Source organism: Oncorhynchus kisutch, linkage group LG26 (genome assembly GCF_002021735.2).
Source record: "Oncorhynchus kisutch isolate 150728-3 linkage group LG26, Okis_V2, whole genome shotgun sequence".
Taxonomy (NCBI): domain Eukaryota; kingdom Metazoa; phylum Chordata; class Actinopteri; order Salmoniformes; family Salmonidae; genus Oncorhynchus; species Oncorhynchus kisutch.
The window spans coordinates 26,564,214-26,577,332 of record NC_034199.2 but is presented as its reverse complement, the minus strand read 5'-3'; the positions used below and the strand labels follow the sequence as shown (position 1 = coordinate 26,577,332).

Sequence of the window (13,119 nt, the reverse complement as noted above, 5' to 3'; positions counted from 1 at the left end):
ATACCAAAATCTCACCAGAATCCAGATTGTTGGCTGACCTGCTCTCAGAGAGAATAGTGAAGTGAATACTGATGGATAGTTAGCCATTGGACCCTAGGTAGGCCCTGATGCTTCCAAGTGGTCCAATACAGCATGTTGGGAAAACAATGTCCCGCCCATTAGAAAACCATTACATGGAACAGACCGCATCAAAATGAGTTAGGTCTTATTCGTACGCCTGTAATTGCTGAACTGCGTGTTCGTAACCATTTCCTTATTGTGATCAAAATGAGAAAAACAGAGGCTCGAGGTTATTGACCAAGTTGCTTTAGTCTAATAATAATAAAAAAGTTGAAAGACTTACACATTAAGTTGAGGAACAAATTAGCTTAACTATTGTACTAAAATGCACACAATGTACCCACTGACACCTCAAAAGTGCAACCAAACATTTTAAAACCTAAACACATTTAAAAATGGTAAGAATGAACAGAATAGCAACACCACTCTGACAACATGTGGGATTCAATACTTTATTTAAATGTTGTTTTTCCCTCTTCAAACACATTTTCCTGATGTACATTTCGATCCAAAAGGAAAACTAAAAGGTAAAAGTGCTGAAATGAAATAGTATAATATCATCAACGTCATAATCAGAAAGCGGACAGCTCTTTGCCATTTAACCATTTCAAAAAATAAAATGTGCAAGAATTTCATATCTTTAACTTAACTCACATCCACACAGTCATCCTCGTACACACACACACACAAAAAACATCTGCTGTAAAATTCCACAACTCTTAATGCAAAAATAGCAGAGCTTCAAAAAGGGATCATCACTTTCCAAAAAGATAAGACTTGCTCTTTGAAAAATCACCCCCCCCCCCCCCCGAAATCCAGACAAAGGAGGGGACCATAACGCAAAATCACATGGAATTACAGCAGACAAGAGGGGCAAAAATAGGACAAACATCACTTGCACCATCCATGAAACATACAACCCCAAATATGGGCAGCGATATATCATATAGCCAAGCCTGGTCACACCCATTCTTATCTAGGGGAGCATACATAACTCATCTCTGTTTACAATTGATAAATAGGCACACATTCCCAGTTAGGATAAAGACAGACCACAATAACCATAACACATTCAGGCAGGGTAAGGGACACAGACACAGAATTTACACAAATTCAATATCAGTGGGTCTACAACCCTGGTTCTGGAGAGCTACTGAGCAGCTGGTTCTGGCTCAAAGCTCAATTGAGTCATCACTTTGCATGGTGGTAAACATTTGTGGGAATGACTGACAGCTCCTCTCCACCTGAATTATGAAGTAATGCTCATCAGAACCAAGGTTAAGACCGTCGGCTCCAAACGCAACAAGCTTTCACAAATTAAAAGTGGTCTCAGCGCGAAGACAGATGAGAAGTCTTCTCTAATATACACCAGAGAGGGAGACAAATACCAAGTATAGGAATCTGGTGGCCAAGATGAGAGCACAATTCAAAAACAAAAACGTTCCAAGGTTCAAAAAGTTCACACCCCAGCCTTCAAAAGTCTGAAACAGCCCTTCAACACATTTAACCTCCCTGAGAACCAGCTCACCTCCAACATAGTCTCCTCCATAGCTTATGTACACTCTCCGCTAGCTGGGTATAGAGTAAGACAAGGCCTCTAAAGTGCTTCCATTGAGTGGGGTGTACAAGTCATTTGACGCCAGACAGTTATGTATGGCTTGTCATTGCACTAGCTGCAGGTGTTGCTTTGGTTTTGATAAATTGAAGGGGAGGGAGGTGGGGGCAAAAAATGAAATGCAGACAGAGCATGACAAATAATTACTGGAATGACTAGACAGCTAAGTTTCAAAGTATGGTTTGGGGTTGGGCTTAAGAAGAAAAACACTTCACATGACACCAAAAAAAAAAAAAAGTCTACATACATAATTCAATGGCAGTCTCAACCCATAAACTAAAAATACAATTCAACCAAACGCAAATGACAATTTCATGGTAACTAGTAGCAACTATTCTTAACTAATTCTCTCTTCTCCCACCCACAAAAAAAAATAATGTATCCCACCAAATGTAAAGGCACTTAAGTGCTTAGTTGCTGGTTCACTTTGGTCCACACCGAATGTGCCCACATGGTGGCTAAGCTAAAGCTAACCCAGGTTAAAATTGTCCCATTGCCACCCACAAAATAAATTGCTGTTCCGTGACCCAGCACACAAGATGGTGAAATTTAAAAAAGAATATTACGTAGATAATGTTATGAATATGAACACCAGTTCAAAAATTGCATTCATTTGTTTTTTTAAATAAAAAAATAGACGTTGGTTACTTTTGTTGCACACAGAACTATTCATGAGTTCAGTGTTTGTCCTTGCATAGGCTCAAGCAACACCGATCCAGATGAACCCCGAAACTATTACATGTGTTTTAACCACGTACAGTCGATCTCAGTTAATGTAAGACGTACAGCCTACAAGGGCCATCATTGCTGCTTGCCAAACTAAAGACAGCACATTTGCTAGCCAACACAGCTCTCAAAACATTCAAGGTTCCAACAGCTACATAAAGCCATTTAAACAGTTTCTTATCTCGTATTATTTCGTGATTCCTCAGGTCCGTACATTGGTTTCTGCAAGCATGGACAACAGAAAGTGTTACTACTAACATGGCAACCTCCATTGCTAGGGGAAATGAACCATAATGACCCGATTTGAAATTGTACCATTGATTTATAATATTTAATGAATTTGTTCATATAATTGTCTACATAATGATGTTGAAACTTTGCAGTTTTGTTTCCTGGGTCACATAATGCCTTTTCTGAAGCCTTTATTAGTGGGTGGCCCTTGGACTAAAAGCAGTGTCCACGTTTAGTTTGGGCTGCTGAGCCAGCTCAACGTGCCCCGACCCATGGGTGTGACCCGCTCCAGAGACCATGCCGACCCCCCCCCAGGCCTGTGAACGGAGCAGATAACCACATCCTAGCTCTTATCTGGATGTGCATGTTAGTTTGCACAAGTTGATAGAGCAGCAGCTGGCACCTAGGGAGTGTAAGCAGAGTAGAGGGACAGGGAGCAGGCTGCTGGCACTTACACAAGGAGTTCAAGAGCAATTTAGCATTTCTGTGTTGGAGAGCCAACCCAGGGGGGGGGGGGGGGGGGGCAAACGGTTGAGTCACTGCTGCTCATCCATCAGTGAAAGCCGTGTTGCCTTCAAGGTCCAAAAATAAAGTCCCTGGGTTTGGTTGGACAGAAATACTTAAGGCGAACAGTTGGCTCACTAGACTGGAAATTAAAATTGTCAGGTCAGTAGAAAAGGAGATGGGGGTGCAATTTCTAAATGGGTTTTAAAGTTTAATTAGGGTGGGAGGGGGTACTCGGATGCCTGTCGTAGAGCAGGGTACAACTTCTGCCATATAAATCAAGACGCGTGAGGTCCAAAATGGAAACGGAATTCCAGACACTTACATTTTGTTGAATGTGCCAGGCAGGCAGCAGTGCTCCCCTATCCTCCCATGACCAGAAAAGGGTTCAAACCTGCCCCCTGCAAACCCTTAGGGGGTGGTGGAGAGGGAAGTGAGTCAGCCCCCACGCATAAGGTTGCCGTCACACACTGGCACAACCTTGTCATTCTCTACCTTACACTCCCTCCCCACTTTAATTATTGGCTGCAGTTACAGCTATTGGCTGGCCTGCACCAGACTGGGATCCCATTTCAGGCCACTGCCTGCAAAGGAAGGCCTGCAAGGGGTTCCAGGGCCCCGCCAAGTGGGGCTCCTTTTAAGGGAAAGGACAGTCTCTCCCTGACTTTCAGACTAGACTCCAGAAAGAGGGAGGTGAAGGCCCTGTCCTGTTCTCTGAATGAGCTTACAGTACAGACCCCACCACATGGACCGTAAACTCTGACATCTGAGTGGTCACTGCTGCACCAATGTTTTGGAAGAGGTTTTAAAAGAAAAGAATAGCAACTCCCCACAACATACATTAGCCACAATCGGTGAGCAAAAAGGCCCAAAGAATTACACTGTATGGTGTGCTTCTCAATACTCATTCATGGCTTCCTTTGCTAGGCTCCTTTCAAGCATTACCACAAACAGGTGAAAAGGTTTGGATAGGCAGTCTACATTTCTACTTGACCTGTTGCATGGAGGAGAGGATACTAGGGAGAAGAAGTCACTTAACACTATTGAGATGCACCCTATATAGTATGAACTATTGTCTATGCATATTATTGGCTGAACAGATTTAGGAAGGAGGCTAGTCACAGCAGAAAATAAAATACACATTTTTCTCTACAAAGTCTACACAGCACAGGCACTCTGGCAGCACTGTGCTAGTGATATTGGGTCAGATTACCTTTCCTTTTTTACACCTTTGCTTTAAAAACAAAATGAGCCACTCCTCTGCCTCCCGTTTAGATGCCTTCTAAATGAGATGGGGACAGTCATCTCACTAGTAGAAAATTCCTCAAAACACTGATGAGCAAACCCATACTGCTAATCGGTGAACTAAACATGTCATCTCAGGATAAACTTTTACACTTTGTGCTTCACATCTCTTTAGTTAACCATTATTTTTTTAACACTTTTTTTTTTTTAAACAACAATTTTCAGCGTTTTTTTTCTTTTTCTTCAATACACACAGGAGCAAAACCCAAATAAACTTCTAAATATTTGTTTCCCTTTCTTTGAAGATGGACCAAATACACTTAACATGTGGGCACCAAGTAGAACTCATTCTTGAATCAGGACGTTAATTTGAAGCCAATTTTCTCATTAAGGGAAACAAACAAAAACATTACAATCTGAGAAAAGGCAAAAAAATATAATCAAAATAACACTTAAAAAATATCACTTTTGATCCAATGATCTTGACACCTCTGTAGATCAGGAATGAGAAAGGAGAAGGGAGACCAAAATAAAAACTAAACACTTGGCCATTTAAATATATCCTTTATGACTAGAGCGAAATTTCTATTTTTTTTTGGCACATCTGACTTTTTTTTCCCCCTTTCTCAAAGCAGCAGTCTTCATGTTATATGGGTCTCTCAGTTACATGGCAGCCATGTTGGAATATTCTGGTTACACGAGGCAACGTAGTAGTTGCTGAAGTTGTGGTCTCGGACATAGGGCGCCGGCTGGTAGTAGCAGGTGACACTGGATGCGTCTGGGATGGCGTTCTGCTCAGCCAGCACCCTGAAGGCTGTCAGCGAGATTAGGTTAAGGGTCTGCCGCCTCTCGTGGCCCATGAGGCACACCGTGCTCTCGTTGACCACGCGCCGCAGGATCATGAGGTAGTCATACTTGCTCTTCTCCTCACCCACAAAGTGGCTCTGTAAGTAGGCTTCCAGCTTCCGTTGCTGCTCACCAATGTCGGGGAAGTCAATGAAGAAGCGGGAGCACATATAACGCTCCAGGCCCTTGAACTCCTCCTCTGAGGTGGGCCGGAAGTCTCTCACCAGTAGGTTGCAGTACTTGAGAAGGCCGCCGCCACGGATCTCCTCTGGCCGCTTGGTGGCGATCAGTTTGTTCATGAGGTGGTCCAGAGACGCACCAAAGTCCCCGTACACACTCTCACCTACCACGGTGGGGTGGAAGTGGCTAGACATAGGGTTCTCCGGCGAGAAGTCGTAAAAGGAGAGCAGCGAGTCCAACACGATCTGGAATGAATCCACGCTGAACTCAAACTGCCGGCGGATAGAGTCCACAAACTTCAGCTCCACGTTGCGCCCGTTGTTGTTGGAGAGGGAGATGAGGCTCCAGCGGTCCTGCTCAGTATACACCTTGACTAGCTTCTGAACATAGACCTCCTTTAGGGTCATGGGGGTGATCTTCTCCTTGTTCACCCCCTCAGGGAGGAAGTCCAGCAGAGTGCCCAGCACCACATCTTTGACCAGCTGGAACCCTGACTCCAGGGGCAGGTCCACCCTGAAGATGATGTCCAGGTCCTTGTAGCTCCAGCCGATGTCCTGCACCAGCACATGGCTGGCTGTAGAGCCGTTCAGACGGACGTCTTTCACTTTAATACCCCTCAGCTCCAGACGGGTGCGCACCATCTGAACAATGTCTTTCAGCCGCACCTCCAGGGTTGGGAAGTTCCCTCTGCCGTGGACCGGCACCACGGCTGTCAGGACCTCATTGAGACGGCCCACCTGGTCCCAGCTCAGCACACTGTGGGACACACTCTCACTAGTGGTAGTGCTCATTGTGGACTCTGCCTTGTTAGCCATCTTCTAATTGTCTTTAAATTAACTAGGACAGAACAAGAAAATATATTAGTTTATGAGTACCAAAAATAACAGTCGTTTCTGACTCCACAGAACATGCATGGCATGTCTGTGAGGAGATGCCAAAACAGAATGCACTGGAATTCCAGCCTTTGATCACTAGCTACTATGATGCCTCCGGAACTTCTAGAACAGAGTGAGAATGTTTTCAATCGAGAACTAAGCAGCAAAGTAAAACAGAAAGGTGCTAGAGAGCAATCATTTGGAGGTCACAAACATCGTGCTCTAAATTATTTTTTATGTTAAGATTTTAACTAGCTACCTAACAACTTAACATTTCATTTCAAGGGGGAAGATTATTTTTAGGAATACATGTGCGAAATATTTACATTTGGGGAAATAACACAGGCATGAATAAATCGGCCTAGCTAACTTTACAATAATTTGACTGACTGGCTAATTCCACATTTTTACAGCACGCGCCCGTGAAACGGGTTGAACGTGGAAGCCGACAGAACATGTTCGTGCAAGTACAGTAACTATTTCTAAAATGCACTTCACCAATTCGTTAGATGGCCACAGCAAACGACGCGAAAGGGTTACAAGATAGAAAACTACAGCGTGTAAAATTGATACCTAAACCAATTTTCTTTTTCTTTTCTTTTTAAACAGGCAAGAAGTGAACTGCTGGCGAGCCTAGCTAAAGTTTACATCTCACAAACAGGCAAATCAAAACGTTTGGTAAATCGCATCAACTACCTAGATGAAAAGGGTTATAGTCAGAAGTACACACAGAATGAGCTGATATGAAAATTATACATACGGTTATGAAGGTATCCTCTCAAGGCATTCAAATTACACAATAAGAAAATGTTAGCGGAAGAACTGTGCAGACACTTCCATAAATCCAGTCGAGAGTCTTACACTAAAATGTCAGTGCCTGTAAGTGCGCATCTACTAAAAGAAACGCCTTCTTCTTATATGCCGAAGAGCAACTGGCTGGACAGCCCTCCACGTCGCACTACACCAGCACTTTAAAACACGTTCCCTATTCACAAAAACCTAACGAGATTCAGTTGAGTCAATTAAAATTGTGAATACAAAATATTTACCTTTAATCGAACTTCTTAATAATTTTGTAGCATTGACAGACTTTGCATTTTCTAACAACTAGATAGCTAGTCTTTCTATTTCATTATATTAATGCGCTGAGCGAAGCCCTTGATTGGCTAGAGAGGTTTTTGTGTTGCCAGGTTACCAGAAGCGTCTGCTGCCTTCATTCGAATGCTGTCGTTTGGATGATTTGGTTTCCCGGTTGACAAACAAATTTGACACATAACACATTTAACAGATATGTGATACTTTTGCTGCAATCTAATCTCCTAAACACAACTCAGTTCTTCCTTTTTGAACTGTTATGTTTTACGGAAATGATTAGTAGGGCATGGATTTGCAATTAGTGAAAACTCTCAAACTTTGTTTCGTTGGTAATCTATTTGAAAAATTATAGCCTTATACTAAAATTGATTAAATAAATTGTTTTCCCCATCAATCTACACACAATACCCCATAATGACAAAGCGAAAACAGGTTTTTAGAAATACCTTATTTACATAAGTATTCAGAACCTTTGCTATGAGACTCGAAATTGAGCTCAGGTGCATCCTGTTTCCATTGATCATCCTTGAGATGTTTCTACAACTTGATTGGAGTCCACCTGGGGTAAATTCAATTGATTGGACATGATTTGGAAAGGCACAAACCTCTCTATATAAGATCCCATAATTGACTGTATGTCAGAGCAAAAATCAAGCCATGCGGTCAAAGGAATTGTCCGTAGAGTTCCGAGACAGGATTGTGTCGTGCCACAGATCTGGGGAAGGGTACCAAAACATGTATGCAGCATTAAAGGTCCCCAAGAACACAGTGGCCTCCATCATTCTTAAATGGAAGACTTTGGAACCACCAAGACTCTTCCTAGAGCTGGCTGCCCAGCCAAGCTGAGGAATTGGGGAGAAGGTCCTTGGTCAGGGAGGTGACCAAGAACCCAATGGTCACTTTGACAGAGCTCCAGAGTTCCTCTGTGGAGATGGGAGAACTTTCTCGAAGGACAACCATCTCTGCAGCACTCCACCAATCAGGCCTTTATGGTAGAGTGGCCAGACAGAAGCCACTCCTCAGTAAAATGCACATGACAGCCCGCTTGGAGTTTGCCAAAAGGCACCTAAAGGACTCTCAGACCATGAGAAACAAGAGTCTCTGGTCTGATGAAACCAAGATTGAACTCTTTAGCCTGAATGCCAAGCGTCACGTCTGGAGGAAACCTAGCATCATCCCTACGGTGAACCATGGTGGTGGCAGCATCATGCTGTGGTGATGTTTTTCAGCGGCAGGGACTGGGAGACTAGTCAGGATTGAGGGAAAGATGAACGGAGCAAAGTACAGAGAAATCCTTGATGAAAACCTGCTCCAGAGCGTTTAGGACCTCAGACTGGGGCGAAGGTTCACCTTCCAAAGGGACAACGACCTTAAGCACAAAGCCAAGACAACACAGGAGTGTCTTCGAGACAAGTTTCTGAATGTCCTTGAGGGGCCCAGCCAGAGCCCGGACTTGAACCCGAGCGAACATCTCTGGAGACACCTGAAAATAGATGTGCAGAGATGCTCCCCATCCAACCTGACAGAGCTTGAGAGGATCTGCAGAGAAGAATGAAAGAAACTCCCCAAATACAGGTGTGCCAAACTTGTTGCGTCATACCAAAGAAGACTGGAGGCTGTAATCGCTGCCAAAGGAGCTTCAACAAAGTATTGAGTAAAGGGTCTGAATTCTTATGTCAATGTTATACTTCAGTTTTTAATAAAAAAAATTATACATTTGCAAACATTTCTACAAAAACAGTTTTTGCTCTGCCATTATGGGGTATAGTGTGTAGATCAGAAAAATAAGGAGAAAAACAAACAACAATCCACATTAGAATAAGGCTGTAACACCAAAAAATGTGGAAAGAGTCAAGGGGTCTTAAATACTTTCCGAAAGCACTGTACCGACTTTTTCATAACTGGGACAAATAAAATAATAAATGTATTTTGAACACAGCATATATTAAAAAAATCAACAGCTGCATCCTTAAATTTTTCATGGAAGAGTTGGAATCCTGTGAAAAGGGCAGATTCAACTTTAAGCCACAAAGAACAGCCTGTTGTGTTTTGCAGGAAACGTGACCTCAAGCTGCAGCTGGATAGCTAATGGCCCTTCTAGGTCAATACAAAGACCTCTGAGAAAAGCTGTATGTAGGAGCCTGCTTCAGGGTAGGTTCCAACTTAACATACTCCTCTCATGATGCACTTTCCATAGAACTTTTGGTTTTGATAATGTATGACAGGGGAGGGGAAATTCAAAGAAAGGAAACAAATAGTAAACTTGGTTTTCAGTTGTGTGTGTGTGTGTGTGTGGGTGAGATTGGGCTGCTGCAGGGGTTAACCTTCGGGGTGGGAAACGCAGTAGAACATTAGTCAATGGAGTAGAACAGTCCCCCTCATCTGGTGAATCAGCAGACTCACAGCCAACAGTCAGAAGGAGAACTGATGGGCCATGAGATGTGAAACCAGGGGAATTCCCGTCTCTCTCTCTCTCTCTCTCTCTCTCTCTCTCTCTTACAAGGAGTTTCAGGGGGGACAGAGGGAATGAGAGAAAATATATATATAGAGAGAGAAGAGAGAGAGAGACAAATAGAGATAGAGGAAGAGAGAGAGAGAAGAGACAAATATTGAGTACATTTTGCCAAAGCATTAATGTTACAACAGAGAAACCTCCAAAGAAAGCGAATGAGGCGATTATGTGCTGAAGACGGCAGCCAAGGGCTCACAGCCACGCTGCATATTATACTCAAATCTGTTTGACAGTAGGAGTGACTCACGACAGAACAGAGCTATTACACACAGTCAAACGTGGCACATGAGCTGTACAAAAACATTTAAGGGAAAGACTCAACTGAGAAAATACAAAAATAGATGTACACTATCATTACACGTCTATGGTATGACTACAGTACATTTCAATAATGCTTGGGTTGCACACCCACTGACACATTTATCTCTTTGTTACTGGAAAAAGTGGTAACACAAAGTGACTAATAAGATATCCTACTGTCTATTCCTCTGTTTTTCTTTCTTATCTTCTTACCACTTGATTTGAATTGTTGCCCAATGGGAAAATGAATTCTACTATACAGTAGGCCTACATCTACACACTTTCTCTGCATTTGTCTATGCAGGTGCTGGCAGTGCTAAGTGGTTTCTTAAAGTGTAGTTTCTCTCAAGCAGAATCTTCACATCAGCTTGAGTGTGAGGTGTGTGAGGTGCTGTAAGTAAGAGTGTTGTTCCCCGCAGCTTAAGAAGATTTGTGTTTCTTTTCTCTCTGGAGTTTCACATCAATTTTGCACCTGGTTCTTTTCACTTGGGACCACACACACGCACACACACACAAACACACGCTCACACCTTTATTTAACTAGGGAATTCAGTTAAGAAAAATTCTTATTTACAATGACAAATTAACCCAGCCAGACCCGGACGACGCTGGGACAATTGTGCGCCGCCCTATGGGACTCCCAATCACGTCTGGTTGTGATTCAGCCTGGAATCGAACCAGGGTCTGTAATGACGCCTCTAGCACTGAGATGCAGTGCCTTAGACCGCTGCCCCAATTGGGAGCCCTACACATACACACACATACAGAGCAGGAGTGTGTGTAGCAGGATGAATGTGTGTGTATGGCATGAGGAGTGTATGTAGCAGGAGTGTGTGACGAGAGGATTGTGTGTATAGAAAGAGGTTTGTGTGGGGCAAGAGAAGTGAGTGTGTGGCAGGAGGAGTAAGTGTGTATGTGTGTGTTTTGCCGTGTTGACAGGTAGACACAGTGTTGAAAAGTAGAAACAGTGCTGAGAGGATAAAAACAGTGTTGAGAGATAGAAACAGTGCTGAGAGGATAAAAACAGTGTTGAGAGATATATCAGTGCTGAGAGGATAAAAACAGTGTTGAGAGATATATCAGTGCTGAGAGGATAAAAACAGTGTTAAGAGGTAGACACAGTGTTGAAAAGTAGAAACAGTGCTGAGAGGATAAAAACAGTGCTGAGAGGATAAAAACAGTGTTGAGAGATATATCAGTGCTGAGAGGATAAAAACAGTGTTAAGAGGTAGACACAGTGTTGAAAAGTAGAAACAGTGCTGAGAGGATAAAAACAGTGTTGAGAGATAGAAACAGTGCTGAGAGGATAAAAACAGTGTTGAGAGATATATCAGTGCTGAGAGGATAAAAACAGTGTTAAGAGGTAGAAACAGTGTTGAGAGATAGATCAGTGCTGAGAGGTAGAAACAGTGCTGAGAGCATAAAAACAGTGTTAAGAGGTAGAAACAGTGCTGAGAGATAGAAACAGTGCTGAGAGATAGAAACAGTGCTGAGAGGTAGAAACAGTGTTGAGAGATAGAAACAGTGTTGAGAGGTAAAAACAGTGTTGAGAGGTAGAAACAGTGCTGAGAGGTAGAAGCAGTGCCACCTGCTGCTGTTGGGCCCTGTGCCAAGGGGATGTGACTCACTGTCCATGCCACGGATGGGTAGGCAGGGGCCATTAACACGTTAAACACACGCACACACATACACACATGAACAGACACGCACAGCAGCAATTAAACCCACACAAACACTCTTCTGCACAGTACACACACTCTTTATTATGGTGGGAATCAAACCAGTAAGTATAAACACACACACACACACACACACACACACACACACACACACACACACACACACACACACACACACACACACACACACACACACACACACACACACACACACACACACACACACACCTGCCATTAACACATGAAACACTCCAGTACGTTTGCCGATGTCCATGCAAATGTTGTCTCTCTCTGCAGCGTGACTCATGCAGTATCACATTGATAACTCAGCACTTCCTCTGACATCATCAGCAACCCCCAGGTCCTATTGATTCTCAGTGGCAGTAAAAAAAAAAAAACAGCTTCAGGGAGCCCTCTGGAGAGGATCCTCCCACAGACACACAGGCGTGAAGCAGGGACTCCAATCTGCATAACAGAAAAAGCCCTGGTCTGCGTTTCAGATCTAAAGCCGGCAGGTTATGGGCTACGGATTCAGAACGGGTCTTGTTGAAGAGGGCAGGAATTTTCACTTTCCTCTTCTCTAGGTACAGTGCATTGAGAAAAAGTGCTTTCAAATAAAGCTCGACCTGAGAGGAAGTGCTGTTTTTTGAATGAGTTGATCTGGATTCTGGAACTAACTAATTATATGTGTTAATAATACTACTCTCATTGTTTTATAATGGAACATACAGTATAGGACATTCTGTAGTGGGATCCCTCAGTGACATTTAACACTGACTAGGTCAGAGACAACATGTTCATCAGGTTCCACTGAAGTGCCTTCTGACTGCTATAGACCCTCTCCTTGCTCAGCAATTACTGTTTAATAGAGCACAGCTGAAAATAAATGTGTCTGTCACTCTCCATGAAGACCGAGCCAAGTTAAGAAAGTGCAGAGGCTGAGGTTACAGAGCCATGAGGTAATCCAGGGGTCAACATACTTACAGTGCTGTGCAATTGCAGGGCTGAGCTGAGTGTAGGCTGTAAGGCTTCCCCCTGAACTGAACTTAATGGGGTGTTGAATGAAAGTGAGGGGTCTGAGTTGAAAGAGGTGCATCCGTTTGTGGGTGAATGTTGTCTTTTACTGAAAGGATCCTCTTGTTATCACTGGTGTGAAAAGTCACCTAACGCGAGCTTCAATGTTAATTTCTCTGCGATGACAGTGGTTTCTAATCCCCGTTGCATTGGGAGGGACCCATGTAAATATTTTGA

General features: G+C 43.3%; 1 protein-coding gene across 1 annotated transcript; it reads right to left on the bottom strand.

Annotated features, from left to right (window-relative positions):
* Nucleotides 1-496: 496 nt before the first annotated feature.
* LOC109870792 (terminal nucleotidyltransferase 5C-like) lies at nt 497-7,411 on the bottom strand. The gene is made up of 2 exons (XM_020461414.2): nt 7,043-7,411; nt 497-6,244 (listed from the first exon to the last, which is right to left on the bottom strand). Exon 2 carries the CDS (start codon nt 6,220-6,222, stop codon nt 5,041-5,043), a length of 1,182 nt encoding a protein of 393 aa, XP_020317003.1. The 5' UTR covers nt 6,223-6,244; nt 7,043-7,411; the 3' UTR covers nt 497-5,040.
* Between the last annotated feature and the right edge of the window lie 5,708 nt (nt 7,412-13,119).